This window comes from Pogonomyrmex barbatus, unplaced genomic scaffold (assembly GCF_055798465.1).
Source record: "Pogonomyrmex barbatus isolate J1 unplaced genomic scaffold, ASM5579846v1 scaffold1, whole genome shotgun sequence".
In the NCBI taxonomy this organism is placed as follows: Eukaryota; Metazoa; Arthropoda; class Insecta; order Hymenoptera; family Formicidae; genus Pogonomyrmex; species Pogonomyrmex barbatus.
Genome location: NW_028297098.1, coordinates 24117412 through 24131691, shown reverse-complemented (window position 1 = coordinate 24131691; position 14280 = coordinate 24117412). Strand labels below are relative to the sequence as shown.

Genomic DNA, 14280 nt, shown 5'->3' with positions numbered 1-14280 from the left:
TGTTAAGTTTGTGCGTAATATCTTGATAAATAAAGTTCTAATAAAACGTATTGCATATTGTCACGTTGAAAGAGGGAAAAAGGAAACAACATACTCTGTGCCGGTGGCGTGAGGCTGAGCAGTCCCAGAGGCAGCTTCGTCGAGTAGCTACAGTTCAACAAAACAGAAAACACAAACAATAAGAGATACTGTGCAAGTGGTTACTACGGATAACTTATGCGTGGAAGTGCCATCCTGATGACTCATGTCATCAGCTGACGCTTCTCGCTCTGAAAAGTTGATTCGTGTGATTTTACTAATTTGTGCAATAATCTACGATAAACGCTATACACCAATATAGAAATAAAAGCAATGATCATATTTTTATTGAGTAAATATATAAAAGTGACAATAGTGAAATCTATGATAAATACAAACAATATTTTTTGTCTCTCTCTCTATCGTGTCAGCATTTAAAGCAGATTTTTGTTCAGTCGTTTCAAGATAAAGCTTTTCTATAAACCAAAATGGAAAAGACACGTCTTTTTCTTATTTGTTTCAAGAACTAGACATTACAGATGTGCGCTGCACGTGCGCTATTTATTTTTTTTTAAACAAAAGGAATAGATGCACGCAGGTGCACGCGTACATTTTCATGATAGCGACCATATCATATTTCAAAATTTTTTTATTTCACGCTTGTACTACACGTGTTTTCACACCTTTTTGATAAGTAAAAAAGTATACGGCGTTTTTTCACGGTTTTTTTTATAGGGCGCACCTGCGGATTTTTAAAAGACTTTAACTTCTCAAAAAATAGATGTAGAGACAAAGACGAATCTTCTCCATTTCGCGTTTTGTAAAGGCTTATGTTGAATACATATATTCTTATTATGATATATATATATATATATATATATATATATATATATATATATATATATATATATATATATAGTATGTACATATAGAGCGCAAAGTCTACCGGAAAGATATAGATTACTTTACAGCTTTATATGCTGCGCGAATAGAAATTTTTTTCATTTTTAATTATAAATACTCAAATTATTGCCATAATTATACTTCAGTGTCACATCGACTACTTCTAGTGTCAAAATCTACTTTAGGCTTATAAGATCGATAATACTCGGCAATATTCGTAGATTAATGAATTTACAGGTACTTTTCCTTTAATTAGGTATAGATTCATTAAAAATAAAGATAATTTAGAGCTTACGTCGTGTGAGAGAGATGCGAGAGATGTAGAAGTAGCAGCAAGACCGACATCCCGCGGGTCGAGCCCGAGGGCAGCTCCCAACTTAAGGGCGTAAATTCCTGTGAGTCTTCTTAACGATTGCAATCTTAATCGCAATTCTTGCAAACGCGTTCTGGTTTCCGTCTGTTCGTTCAAAAGATGGTTAGTCGCTTCCTGTAACGATATTACTCTTGGCTCGCAGCGCTCCAGATCGCTTCGCAGCTCCCTAAAATGAGAATAAAATGAGGATTCTGTCGCATTACCATGAGAAAAAAAAATTGGAAATTAGAATTTTTACCTAAATTTATTATATTTTGCTTCTATAATATTGGTGGATTCGGTTAAATCAATTGGTTCACTTGCTCGAATGCTGATTTCGGTACGTTCGAGCCAACTTAATAATTCCTCTATAATACGGTAAAACTGATGATTTGTCATAAGGGCGTGCTGCAGCTGTTCCTGCCATTCCACAGCAGCTGTACAGATTTTCTCCCATCTGCCATTTGCCACGGCCAATCGATCGCGAAGCTCCTTCGCACGTTCCGTATCCTCGGTGTGATCGGCTAGATGAGCACCGACTATGTTCAAACTTGTCACAATACTTCTGTGACTGTCGAGATCTAATAAAAACTCGCGATGATCCTGAATCACGTCTTCCAATTGTTCTATATCACTAGGCGGTGAATGTTGTTCACTCTGTATACCTTCGGCGTACTCTAGCCATTTATCCAAACGCCAGAGATCATTGTCGAGTTGAGCCCAATTGCGGCGAGAACATAATGGACAGGTCAATCTGCCACTATCGCTACAATAATTATAATTGTAATTATAGAAGCAAATATATTCCAAATTATAATTGTAGTTTAATTAATTTTAAAAACGTTGTTCATTATTTTTATCATATATTTTATAAATATTTCTATTTGAAATAGAGCAAATATCTAAAATTTATATAATAAGATTATGAATTACATATTAATATGCTTATGAAAATTTAAAAGATTTATCAAATTGTTATATAACATTTTATTATATAACTATTAAAATTTTTAAATTTTTCTAAGACTTTGAAAATAATTTTCATTAGTAATAGGGAATTTATTTATCATCGAATTTAATTGTTATATAATCAGTTACTCACTGATCACATGGAAAAGCGTAAGCATCGGTGACAGGCGATCTGTACGGGATAAGGAATAAGCATTAATTTTTAATTGGTTTTATTAAAGCGTTATTATTTGCGTTAAAAATTATTGCAAGATAGTGTTAATGTGTAATATTAGCAGAAAGATGAGAGGCTTAAACAATACAAAAAGAAGCGTAAACGATATTGTTATGATATTGGTCATAATTATTTTGTTGATTATTTGATATTAGTGATTAATAAAGTGAAAATTAAAAATGGCGCTATATTTAAACAAAAGATATATTATAAAAGATTATATATTGTTAAGATGGATTATCACAAAAAAGTATGCGGGAGTTAATAGCGTGTGCATATAATCTAGTACTTTTTTATAGTGTTTAAAATGAGAAGACATCGTTAAGTAAAATATAAAAGATGGAAAGCCTTGTGTATTATATCTGCATGTCAATCAAAGTCATATTCATTTATAGATGTTCTGATGTAAATAATATTTTTTTAAGTGTCATATAATTCTGTGATGTCAGAAACTTAATCTGAACAATGTGATGAGAATTAATTTAGAAAACTCATTGTTGTTGCAGACTTTGTTTATTACAAAATTCGAAATTCGTTTAAGCGAAATGCTGGAGTAAGCATGAAAAAAATTTTACCTGAGCTCTCTGATTTGCTGTTCACGTGCTCTTGCTAGTGCAATGAGTGTGTCGTATCGAGCTATTAGTGTTGTTACCTCGCTACTTTTAACAGCTCCTAAACTCGATTTGTCGTCTTCCATGAGCAGATTGTGAAGGTGACGTACCAGTTCTATCGAAGACTGGCAACTTCCAATTAGTTTAGCCTGTAATATGCCCGTAAATCTTTAGTAAATTAAAAATAGCAAAATATATATTTGATATTACTAATCTCTAGTTTGACTTGTTTTTATTCTTTGACTAATCTCTAGTTTGACTTGTTTTTATAGTGAGTTAGTTCTTAATATATAATTATATAATTATATGAAATGTATATAATATACACCTTTCAATTTTCTAAATTAGTTTTCTACACGAATAAAAACACATAGGTATCTGTTTAAACCCGATTATAATATATATATATATATATATATATATATATATATATATATATATGCGTATATAAACAAAACGTAGCGAAATAAATTGACAAAAGTCTTACAATAGTCTTAGCAACCGCGTTGAGTCCTGGGCCGGAAACAGGATCGGGCGTTACCGCTGCCTCCAGAGCGTTCAGGGCATTGTTGCATTCGTTCAGGGCAGCCTCCAATTCTATTAAATATGCGTCACACGAAGTCATCCTGACAAGTCTCGGTAGGGTGTCCACTTGGACCGCCGTGTCTTGCTCGAATTTTAAAGTTTCCACCTGAACCGCCTCGTCTACCTCCGATCTCTCCTGCGTTTCTAGCTCTGCTTTCATCGCAGCCACTCGCGCCTTGATGTCCCGCCATAGGAGCTGATATTCGTCCACCAGTTCCTGAATGGCGGCCACGTCGTCAGGATTGCTCTCCTGCATGACTCGCAATGCCAGCTCGTCTGCTTTGCGCAGTATGACATTTTGAGTATCGAGTTCCTCTTCAACTTCGCACAACTGTTGACGCCTCCGTCGCGAGGACGATCTCTGCTCCGGCGTGGCGAGATGCTGCATCTGCGTTAGGCGGACGTCCACTTGCGTCAGGCCCACCACCGCGGCACCATGCGTAGACACAAACTCGCGATAAGTCTTTTGTTCCCGCTGGATGCTTGAGATAATGGCGTTGATTCTTGTCTCGAGGGCCAACCACCTGTCGATGATCTTTCGCGTCTCGCCTGTGAGCGACCTAAAATTGTCGGGATCCAGCCCGTACTTGGCTAAGCGCCCAAATATCTGTTCGAGGATCTTCAAGGCTTTCTGACGCGCCTCGATATCCTTGGCGATCGATTTAGTCTTCTCGGTTACCTTCTCCGATTCCTCCTTCGAGATTTCCGTAAGATCATTTTCCAACTCTGACAGAGATTTCTCCGTCCTGATTAGCCACGGTTCGTGCTCGCATCTGATCTTTTCCATTTCCTGCAGCAGCTTCCAAATTGTCATGATTTTTCGTTTGCGTTCGGTAGATTTGATGCATATGGCTTTCCATCGTTTCTCCAGACCTTCTATACCGTTCTTTAACGCGTCCGTGTTAAAGGAGGCTTTCCACGTATCGCAATCGTTTAGCAGGATCTCACCCAAATTCAATACCTCACCGATATTACCACTCTCTGCCTCAATGGTGGCTTTGAGATGATCGTGATCTTCGAGCTTCTTATCGATACTCTTCTGCGTAGGTTTTTCGATAATAAGAGTCTCCGATAACTGACTTTCGATATCGGTTAACCAAGTTCGTAAATCGGCTATTTTCTTTAGCAAAGAGTTCATAGTTTGAATTAGATCGACAAGCTTATTAGTTCTCGCTTTGCTACCGGTCATCAAACGATTCCACTTCTCATTAACTTCGTCCAAGGATTGCTGTAGCTTCGTTTTCTCCGTTTCTTCGGCGGCTTCTAGCAGCTCCCGTCCGGTGTTTTGTAACCATTCAAGTTCACGCTGTTTTAGGTTCATTTCCGTCTGCAGCTCGCATTCGAGCCGTTTTACTGCCTCTTCAGGTTCGTCTAATGCCATTGTGTCGTAATCTTGCGTTTTGATCGCCGCTTCATCTATCCACGACAATAATTTATTTAACCTCTTCTCCCATCGACCATGAAGACCGCAACGTTCTCCGAGTTTATACGCTAATAAAGCCAATTGGTATTCAAGATCGCCGTGTTGCTGCGACAGAAGTGCATCGTGTTGATTTAACGTCTTCATGTCACTCGGGCTTAGACATTCCCTCAGTTGTTCCGTAATGACGCTGAGAGACTCCATGTTATGCTGTGCGTCAGCCAGACGAGTTTTTAGATGCTGGAGCGAGTCCAGTTGCTCTTTTGTTCTGGACAGACTCATTGGTCCCGCGTGGAAGGCAGCGCTTATCGTTTGACTAACTTCCTGGAAGGCCGTGGTGATTACTTCCGATTGTTTGACGTGCTCTTCGTGCAGTTTTTGCACTCGCTGAACAAAATCCCTCCAAGTTTTCAAGCCAGCGTGTAGATTGGCAATCCGATGTACGTTCGCGGCATGTTCCATGCGTATCGAGACAGCCAGTGCCTCGTCGCAATTAGCTAAGAGATATTCTTGCTGCTCTTGAAGGGATTCTATTTGAGCCTCGCCGATTGGCATCTTATCTAACAACGCTTGAATCCTCTGTAGAATCTTATCAAGCCACCTCAGGTGAATGAACTGCAGGTGCATGCGCTCTCGTTCTCGTTCGACCTCCTTCAACCACGTCAACAACTTTCCTTGATCCAGTCTATACCTGTCCCAGGCTGATATTCTCTCGCGTACTGCCTCATGCCGCTCCAATATTTTCGCCAACGTCTCATTGTGGAGATTCGTCAAGGCGTTGAACTGCTCGGCGACCGATCGATCACGATCCTCCTCCTGTCGCACCGGCAATATGAGATTCTGCTGCTTCGGCAGAAGTTCTCGATGAACCTCGCAAAGATTTCGATGCTCCGACAAACCATTGTAATCGCCTGGCATACCGCTCGATAAGAAATCTTGCACGTGTGTCAGATATTCCTCCCACAGCTTTAGCACAGCGGTTACATCCTGCGAGCGAACCAATCGCTTCGATAATCGATGATACTGCTGGAAGGTCTCCTGAAAGACGCGCTGCCATAGTTGGACCACTTCGACCACCGAGGGCTCTTGCACGGAACCGTCCAACGCGCGGTCCTTGATGGATTGAAGCTGCGGCTCGGTGCGAGTTAATGCGAGTAGGTGGTTTCGCAGCACCGTCAACTGTTCGTTAGACTCGCCTTGACCCACCGCTGTCAAACTCTGAAAAAAATTAATGAACACTTTATTGATCTTTATTGATCACGATCAAATAGAAAAAATACCGAGGGAGGGAAATAAAAAAATTTATGACTTAATTTGGCGCGCGCAAATGGTTTCGCCAAAATTGTCGGCATTTGGGCCGATCGATTTCTACCGGTTAAGTATCATTCTTATTAAGCGTCGAAGGAAACGTGACTCAACAACGTAGCGACGTAGTTATAGTCCTCCCGACAAGGGAGGATCGTATCGGATCGCCTTTGTCTGTCGATCGACGTTGACGATGCACGATGCACGCCGTAAATTCGGCCGAGGGAAACAGAACTCGGCGCGGCGCCGTACTCAAGTTCGAAAGTTTCAGCCGACGCTGTGTGTTGCAGCCATTCAGCTGTTGCGGATTTCGTGACTGATGTAATTGCCACCACGGGTTAAGCCCTTCGGCCTTGACATAACAAATTGTTTCGGAACTACCGCGATTAAAATATAAACGCGCGTGCGAAGCGATGATCGAGGTTGTGCCAAGCACCAATGGTGCGCCGCTCGAGAACTGACGGACGCGTCAGGCTAAAGCGGCCTAACGCCGCGGGCCTAACTATCACCTTCCAGGCGCAGGGGAACCGTGTACATCGATCCTTGAAAAATGTTTTAACTGTGAGAAATTCGAGGAAGGTTCTTGTTCTTCAAGGTCCTGAATCCGTTTCCTCGCATGTACGTGCCGCGATAAACCAACTAACGCGTCAAATACGTACACCCGAGAAAAATTATGGAACTACATCGCCACGGTATATATGTAACTCCAAGTTTGACATAAAATTGAAATCATATCTCGTGCTTATTATAAATTAATAAAATTATTTTTCCTCCCTTTTTAAAGGGAGAAGAGAAAGGATTCTCTTAAATTAATTTTTTCTAAGTCTAAAATTATCTTGACACTCATAATAATGCCCGAACGCTTCGCGTTTATAATAAAATAACTGCAGACGCTTGACTGACACGCAGCTAGGCCGAGGCAGATGCAGCCTGAACGGAGGCAATGGAGGTACCTGTTGGACCGAATCCAGGAAATTTTTCGTCTGGCATAGATCACCGCGGGCGAGTTCCTGGTTGAGGACACGAGCATCCACCGTGTCCGCAAGGGTTGACAAGGTTTCTCGAACATCTTCGAGTCGTTGACCGAGCGCTTCGACTTCGCAGTGCAGCGGTCCACCGGCATCCAAACCTACGTCTGATGCAATCTGTGCTACCAGACCGCGTAGTTCCGCCAGTCTCTCTTTGTGTTCCGCCAGTGTCTCCTCGCAAACCTAAAACAAGTAATTTAAATTATACAAACAAATTATTGCACTTTAACGCGTCTGCATTTCATTCAAATTCTCACCGTGGAAACTTTTCTCTTTTTTATTTCAAATCTATTAAACTTTTCATAATAATAAAATAAATACAAATTTCATATCTCTCTCTCAGTTAATTTTATGATTTATGTTATTTCTTAATTTTATTATTTGTATTATTTATAATTTTGTTATCGGTAACCTAAATCCGAAACATTAATAAAATTGTTCCTTTTGCTCCAGATGTAGTCAAGCGAAACGGATCTAGAACGGATCTAGAGTCGTCTCGCACACGAAAAGTTTCCTCTCTATCGATATTTATAGACGAACAGTATCTATTACCCCTTCTATATGAGAATCAAGTTTACTATGAAAATGCTACGCTGCACACATTTTCCGGAAACCTATTATCATGTATCTAAGTCCTCGTTAAGAAATGTACTTTAGAGTAGAGAAATGATTATCCAAGATATTTAATCAAAATATCCTTTTTCACATATTTACGCAGTTTAGTTTTTCTTCATTTAACAGTATACTCTCGTTAGATCGTAGAAATTTCTTCATTAGCAATCGACTAATTATCGCCCGAAGTCACATATAGAAGCGATCGATGCATCTGTTGCGGTTGTATATTCTGACAATTAAATACTCGAACTCGTAACTATCCGAAGAGGCCTGAATAATTATAGTCTCGTTCACGCGATAAACGCATTGATTTAATCTCGCATTACTCGATATCTCGTTGTTCGCGATGTAGCACTTAACTTTATTTCATGTTAAAATGAGATGCGATCGAAAGATACGTCTTTTTCCTTCTTACATTCGCCTAAGAACGTAACAACAACAACACAGCGGCTAAAATGAATATTTTCTTTCTTTTCGTTGACCTCTTTCAACGATGACTAGACAGGATGGATGTGTATGTTTCACATTTGTGCGTGATACGCATATATTATCAACTACGGGACAAGACCTTTGCACATTTGCACGGGCGCCAACATCCGCCTTTATGAAACGCGTTTAAATTTTGGCAGATTGAATGACACACTCTTCATTTATTTCGCAAAAGGACAGGTATTCCTCATTTCATTCATACATTTCACGCAGTGTCCAACAACTCTCCATACAACTGATTTGAATGACAGATCTTTCTTAATAGATCTTTACGCAATTTTTGAATTATTCAGAATCTCTGTTAATAACACTTTTATCGATAAATATGTTTTTAAATGTGTTTTTAAATTGTCATTGAAATTTAATCTGATCCAGATATTATATTTTTGTCTCTTTAGAAACTTTTGTCATGTGATAGAGATAAGAACATGGTCTCGGAAGCGCGACACGCGCGCGATTTTCGTGGCGTTAAAGTTATTTCTGTCTGTGGTTGTTATAATCGGCAGGAATTTCTGGCCTGTGGCTAACAGTCACGGTTTTTCATAGATTCATTCTTCTATTCTGTCATAGCTGGTTTTTACCTTTATTTCTTCCGGCGTACACATGTCTTTAGTCCAGACCGTCGCTCATGCTTTCTGTTTTTTCACGCGCGTTCTCATAAAGTTCCGCTCCAAAATGATACGTACACGTGTGGCACCATATCGTCTTCCGTCGTCTAAACACATGGTCCAAATCGTCGATGCGCATTCACATTCACGTACGCGTATACTACTTGTACATACGTATACGCGCGTATACACGCTTATGTATCGTGCGCACACACACGCACTCATACGCATAAATGTAAATGTTTCCGGTACGCATAAATGTAAATGTTTAAAAAACTTTGGAGAGATAGGAAGCGCGATAATGAAAGCGCGGGTTTAAGAGAAAGCGTTTCGAGAGCGCATGCCGGATGCTGCGAACGCCGCAACGCCCTGGACCAGACTGACGTAGTTTCTAAGGGATCGATGCGTAACGTCTGTGCGCCCTCTTGCCCCGTATTCTCTCGATCCACCCCTGCCACGCCAGCGTGAGCGAGCGCGAGCGAGGGGTGACGATGATGATGAGTCGACTTCTACTCTTGTTCGTCCCTTTCTCATATGCCACGATCTCTTTACACAGTAGCAACAGTAGTGTGAGCGCGTAGTGGGGGACGATGACATCACGCTCTTTTCCATTCAAGGGATGAAAGCGCGTCTGTTGCACGAGTTTCTGACTCGCTCGTTATCGCGATTAGAGAAAAAAAAATGTTTCAATCTAATTCTCTATATATATTAATCTTCTCTCCCCCCCGTGTATAAAAAATATCAATTATAACGATGTTTAATATTAATTTAACTCTTTAATTTTTTATTATAAAAATTAATATTATTTACAAATCTATATTTGTTTGTAAAAGATCAAAAGATCGATTCGAGAATCGGAAACAAGATGTTAAAATGTACATAAAATTCAAATGTGTTTAAAGTAGTTAAATATACAAAATTGATTGAACTTCAACTGCGATATTATTTGTTTAGCAAATTTTAAAATAGCGAGTGACGAAACGTCGCGGGAAACGTTAAAAGACTACAATTTTAGAACTTGACCCGAATCTTTCTCATTCCATTAAAAATTTTTATTTTATAAATTGACATTGCTTCTTACATAACTTTCTAATTTCTGCGAGGGTCAATACTTAAGAGAAATCTATTTGCTCGCTACTTATCAGCTATTAGCGCATCTTCACGTGCGTCTTTCATTTCTGCGATTAACTAAGATTAAACAAGACTTTTGGAAAGTGGACTACTTTCAAAGTGAGGGTTTCATTATTTAATTTATAACAACGACGAAGGGTCATCATGCTTACCTTGACCTGTTTAACTGCTTTCTCTGGTGGCAAGTTTACCACACTGTTCATTTGGGTGTCTACCCAGGCCTTCACCGCGGCGCTAGAATCTCTGTATTGTTGCCAGAGCCTGCACGCGTGTTGATATCGGGTGCAAAGGGCATCCAATTCGGCCCTCGTGTCCTCCCAAGCCTGTACGGCCTCATTTACTGCGGCGTCGACCCTTTCGCAGACCTCTGCGGCGCAGCTCTCCCGCAGAGGCTCGGCAGCGGCACGTAATTCGCCAATGAGAACTTCTCGGGCGCCCAAATCACCGTTCAGACCCTGTCGTTTCAAGAAAAAGTATTGAAAAGTATTTAATATTCATGAATACTGTAGATATTAGAAATTAATCAGCTATTACTACTTAGCGCGATTGTATCGTAATTGCGCGTGTTTTCTCCGTTTTAATGAATTTCTGTGTTCATCTGATGTGAGTGACAGCCATTTAGTGGCCATTTTTTCGTTTCATTTAAAAGATGACGTAGATACGATCATAATAATTATTAATCAATTCGATTTTATCATTGTTGGGCTCATCGAATGGACACAGGATCATATTTTTACTTTTTTTATATCCACTGAAGATGACTCAAACTTGAATCGAAACGTTTGGAGTTTGTAATAAAGATTGAAGTTTTGTAATAAAAAGTGTTAATTGCGTACTGTTAACAGCGCTGATTCTCATTTACCTTATTGTTTTCCATTGTTTGGGACAGCAAGAATCATTTTTATTGATATTTAAACAGTTATTGTTGCTCAATAAATTCAGATTCAAATTTTAAATTTAAAAAGTCGGAGCATTGATGAAAACAACACAAAAGATAATTCTTATATCTATCAAAATCGTGTACTCATTTTTCTAATCACTTAACGATTATGATATGATGTTCTTCAACTATTATTAAAAATATTTTAAGTCTTCATTTAAGAGAGATAGATAACTTATTTCTTTTTAATAGGTTGAAGCTTTTTTATCTTCTTTTACTCAACATTGATATATTTCAATTTCGAGAATCACACTTTGTGATTCTTGAAATATCGGCGGCTTCGCGCCAAACAATGCAAAGAAAGCGCCAGTTTTGCTTAAAACACGCTATAAATAAATTCACGGCACGAGACCAGCACATTTGGAGACTTACATGAATTCGGTCAGAACATGGTTGAACTAATTTTGTGTCGTGTACTCGAGTTCGTTCACCTCTTGATGAATTTTCCGGGAAAAGATATACACAGGTACACTATTTTATTGTTATTAAAAATTAATTTTTATCAAAGTATCAAAGAGCAATACAAATTTCTTTTATGAATTTTTTAATAAAGCTTACAACTTTACACATAATTTATTAGTAAAATTCATATTTTATCTGCTTTATTGACTTGTGTGCATTGGCTGTATGTCAAATTGGTTTAATATTAATTAACCGACCAGTCGACATAGAGAGAACATTCTGACGTTCTGAAATTCTAGCGGGACATGAAGATAAATCAATAGACAGTACATACTAAAAGAGGAAATCGTAAATATACTTTTGGACGACGCTCCGAAATGCACGCTTCTCCACGTGCCATAGTTTACATACCGCATTATCACGCTACAGTAATGGCTATAGTCATTTATGTCATTGTTATTTCTCGTAATTATTTCTAACTTGGACTAACAAATACTGATCATAGTTGACGTGTATTGCACGTGCTATATTTATTGCATTAAGTAAGCGTAATAAAATTTTCAAGTATATATGACGATTCATATAACATTGTTTATCAAAGTGCACGCTGCATAGTTTCAGCGGTTATATAAATCATTATATCACTTGTTTCACTGTAAACAATAATTTTTTTTAAGTTACTAGAACATAACAGGCGCGCGCTACGCGCGCATCACTAAGCTTTTCATATTATATATTTTTATATTATTCGTTGATGGTAGCGACGTACCGTCGTGATGAAAAATAGAAACTCATTCATCCTTGTTCATCTTATTTTCGTTCTTGTTCAAAACCTTGATTCAAAATTTCATTCGCTACTAATCTCGCCCGTCTTTTACAAATTGTCATTTGTAAATTGACAGTAACTCACGAAATTAGTAAAAGAACCAATCAGCATCGCGGAAAAGCGGCAACAATAAACTTCGAGAAAATACGAGTAATCGACTTAACATTTCCTTTTTTTAAAGGAATTGACTTGTTAGTCAATCGATTTCGTGAAGTTGATGATGAATTGAAAAAGCCTCACGTTATTTACACTTAATCGCTGTTAATATTAGTTATTTAATTTTAAATAATGCATTTCATTGTATCTCATATACATCTCAATACTAATTTGTTTTTCGTAGAAAAGAATCACGTAAAATTTTTTTTATATAACGCCGTTTATTCCGATGCTTTCCATCATGTCTATTATTGCACTTATGTTACGCGATAATTTCACGATTGATCATAGATGTACCATGATAGATGTGTCATTTTTGTGGTCACGCACGAGGAAATTGTGATAATAACTGTACTGTACACTTATTTAATGCAATCGTGTTTATATATCTCGACCAATCGCATGCGAACGAGAGATCGCGAACTACGCATGCATCCGTGTTCTTTGCTTTACGCTATCTCGTTACAGACGACCTGTTGCTTGTAACGACTTCACGCCTGGCGTAATGTGTGTTGATTTAATACGCATCAATGAATAACGGTATATATGATTTTACTTTGCATCGCGATGTACCGATTCGTAATGATCTCGCGTGCAAAAAAAGGAAAGGAAGAATATGATGATTCGCCGGAAATAAATTCTTACGAAATCGTTTTCTCACATGCATTCACACATTCGCGGAGAATAAATGATTACCCTCCTAAAAAAAAAAAAAAAAATTACTTTGAACATTGAAGAACTATAAAAACATTTATAAATTGTTTTCATTGGAAAATATATTACATGCGTTGATTTCAGTTCGTATATTTGTGGCAAAAACGTGTTACAAAACACCAAACAAAAAATCCGTTTACATAACTGCGAAATGATCAAGTAAATAATTTTTGAATTTAAATGAAGAAAAATTATACATGTTCTAAATTCTTCTGATTTTTTTCTCTTTGTAAAATAATTGAAAATCTCTTCGTAAAATAATTAATCGCTCCGTACTTTCGTCGACACGTGCAACGCACTATCAAAAAGGCAATGGCATTTATACCGGTCTCGCACGAACGTACATCCGGTTTCCTTTTGCAGATAACGCATGAATGCATTTATTTCGCGGCGATGGAGCGTTTAAAAAAAAAAAAATCTCATCATTCGATCTACTAAGCGTGCGAACCGCGGTATTCACCACGCCACTTCCGATTTTATTTCACACACAAAACGTGATAGTTAATTCCAACTTTATCACGTTTGTATTTACGACGATCGTCACTAAAAACTCCTTGAGTCATCATCATTCAAAAGTCGCGATTGCTTAACTCCAGTCTTTCAGTCTTTCACAATAATTCTCCGCGGAGAGACGCGAAACTTGAAAAATCCCGTTTCAAATATTCCTCGCGCAGTTCTGGAGCAACTTGGCACGTGTCATGCGGAGCGGAAACGCGAACCGCACCATTCAGGAAAACACTCGCCGTCCGTGAGCGGGGCAACGTTACCTTGAGGCTATTTATTGTGCTTCGTCTTCGTCATGGAATTCCGGCGTTGGAGAGTCTCGCGCCGGTCTGTAGAGAAGACTGTGAGACCTCATTCGATCGGTTCGCGTTTATCTCTCGGCCACGACCGGGTGATAATGCGGGTCGGAACCATGCAGGGAAAGAGTATCCACAGAGATATCGACGGGTACGGGGGCGGCGATATTCTCGGCGACGACGACGTAAACGTG

At 38.8% G+C, this 14280-nt stretch overlaps 1 protein-coding gene across 11 annotated transcripts in view; it reads right to left on the bottom strand.

Annotated features, from left to right (window-relative positions):
- The window catches only part of Msp300 (Muscle-specific protein 300 kDa), an 89144-nt gene that overhangs the window by 1336 nt on the left and 73528 nt on the right, over positions 1–14280 (bottom strand). For 9 of the 11 annotated variants that reach the window (XM_089085126.1, XM_089085136.1, XM_089085127.1 and 6 more), the window contains 8 exons: positions 10401–10703; positions 7331–7588; positions 3555–6290; positions 3032–3216; positions 2376–2414; positions 1533–2039; positions 1217–1460; positions 95–147 (listed from right to left, as the gene is read on the bottom strand). In XM_089085126.1, coding sequence (XP_088941252.1) covers positions 95–147; positions 1217–1460; positions 1533–2039; positions 2376–2414; positions 3032–3216; positions 3555–6290; positions 7331–7588; positions 10401–10703 — 4325 coding nt within the window. The remainder of the gene's footprint in view (positions 1–94; positions 148–1216; positions 1461–1532; positions 2040–2375; positions 2415–3031; positions 3217–3554; positions 6291–7330; positions 7589–10400; positions 10704–14280) is intronic. The other 2 variants (XM_089085132.1, XM_089085135.1) reach the window with 2 other exon arrangements.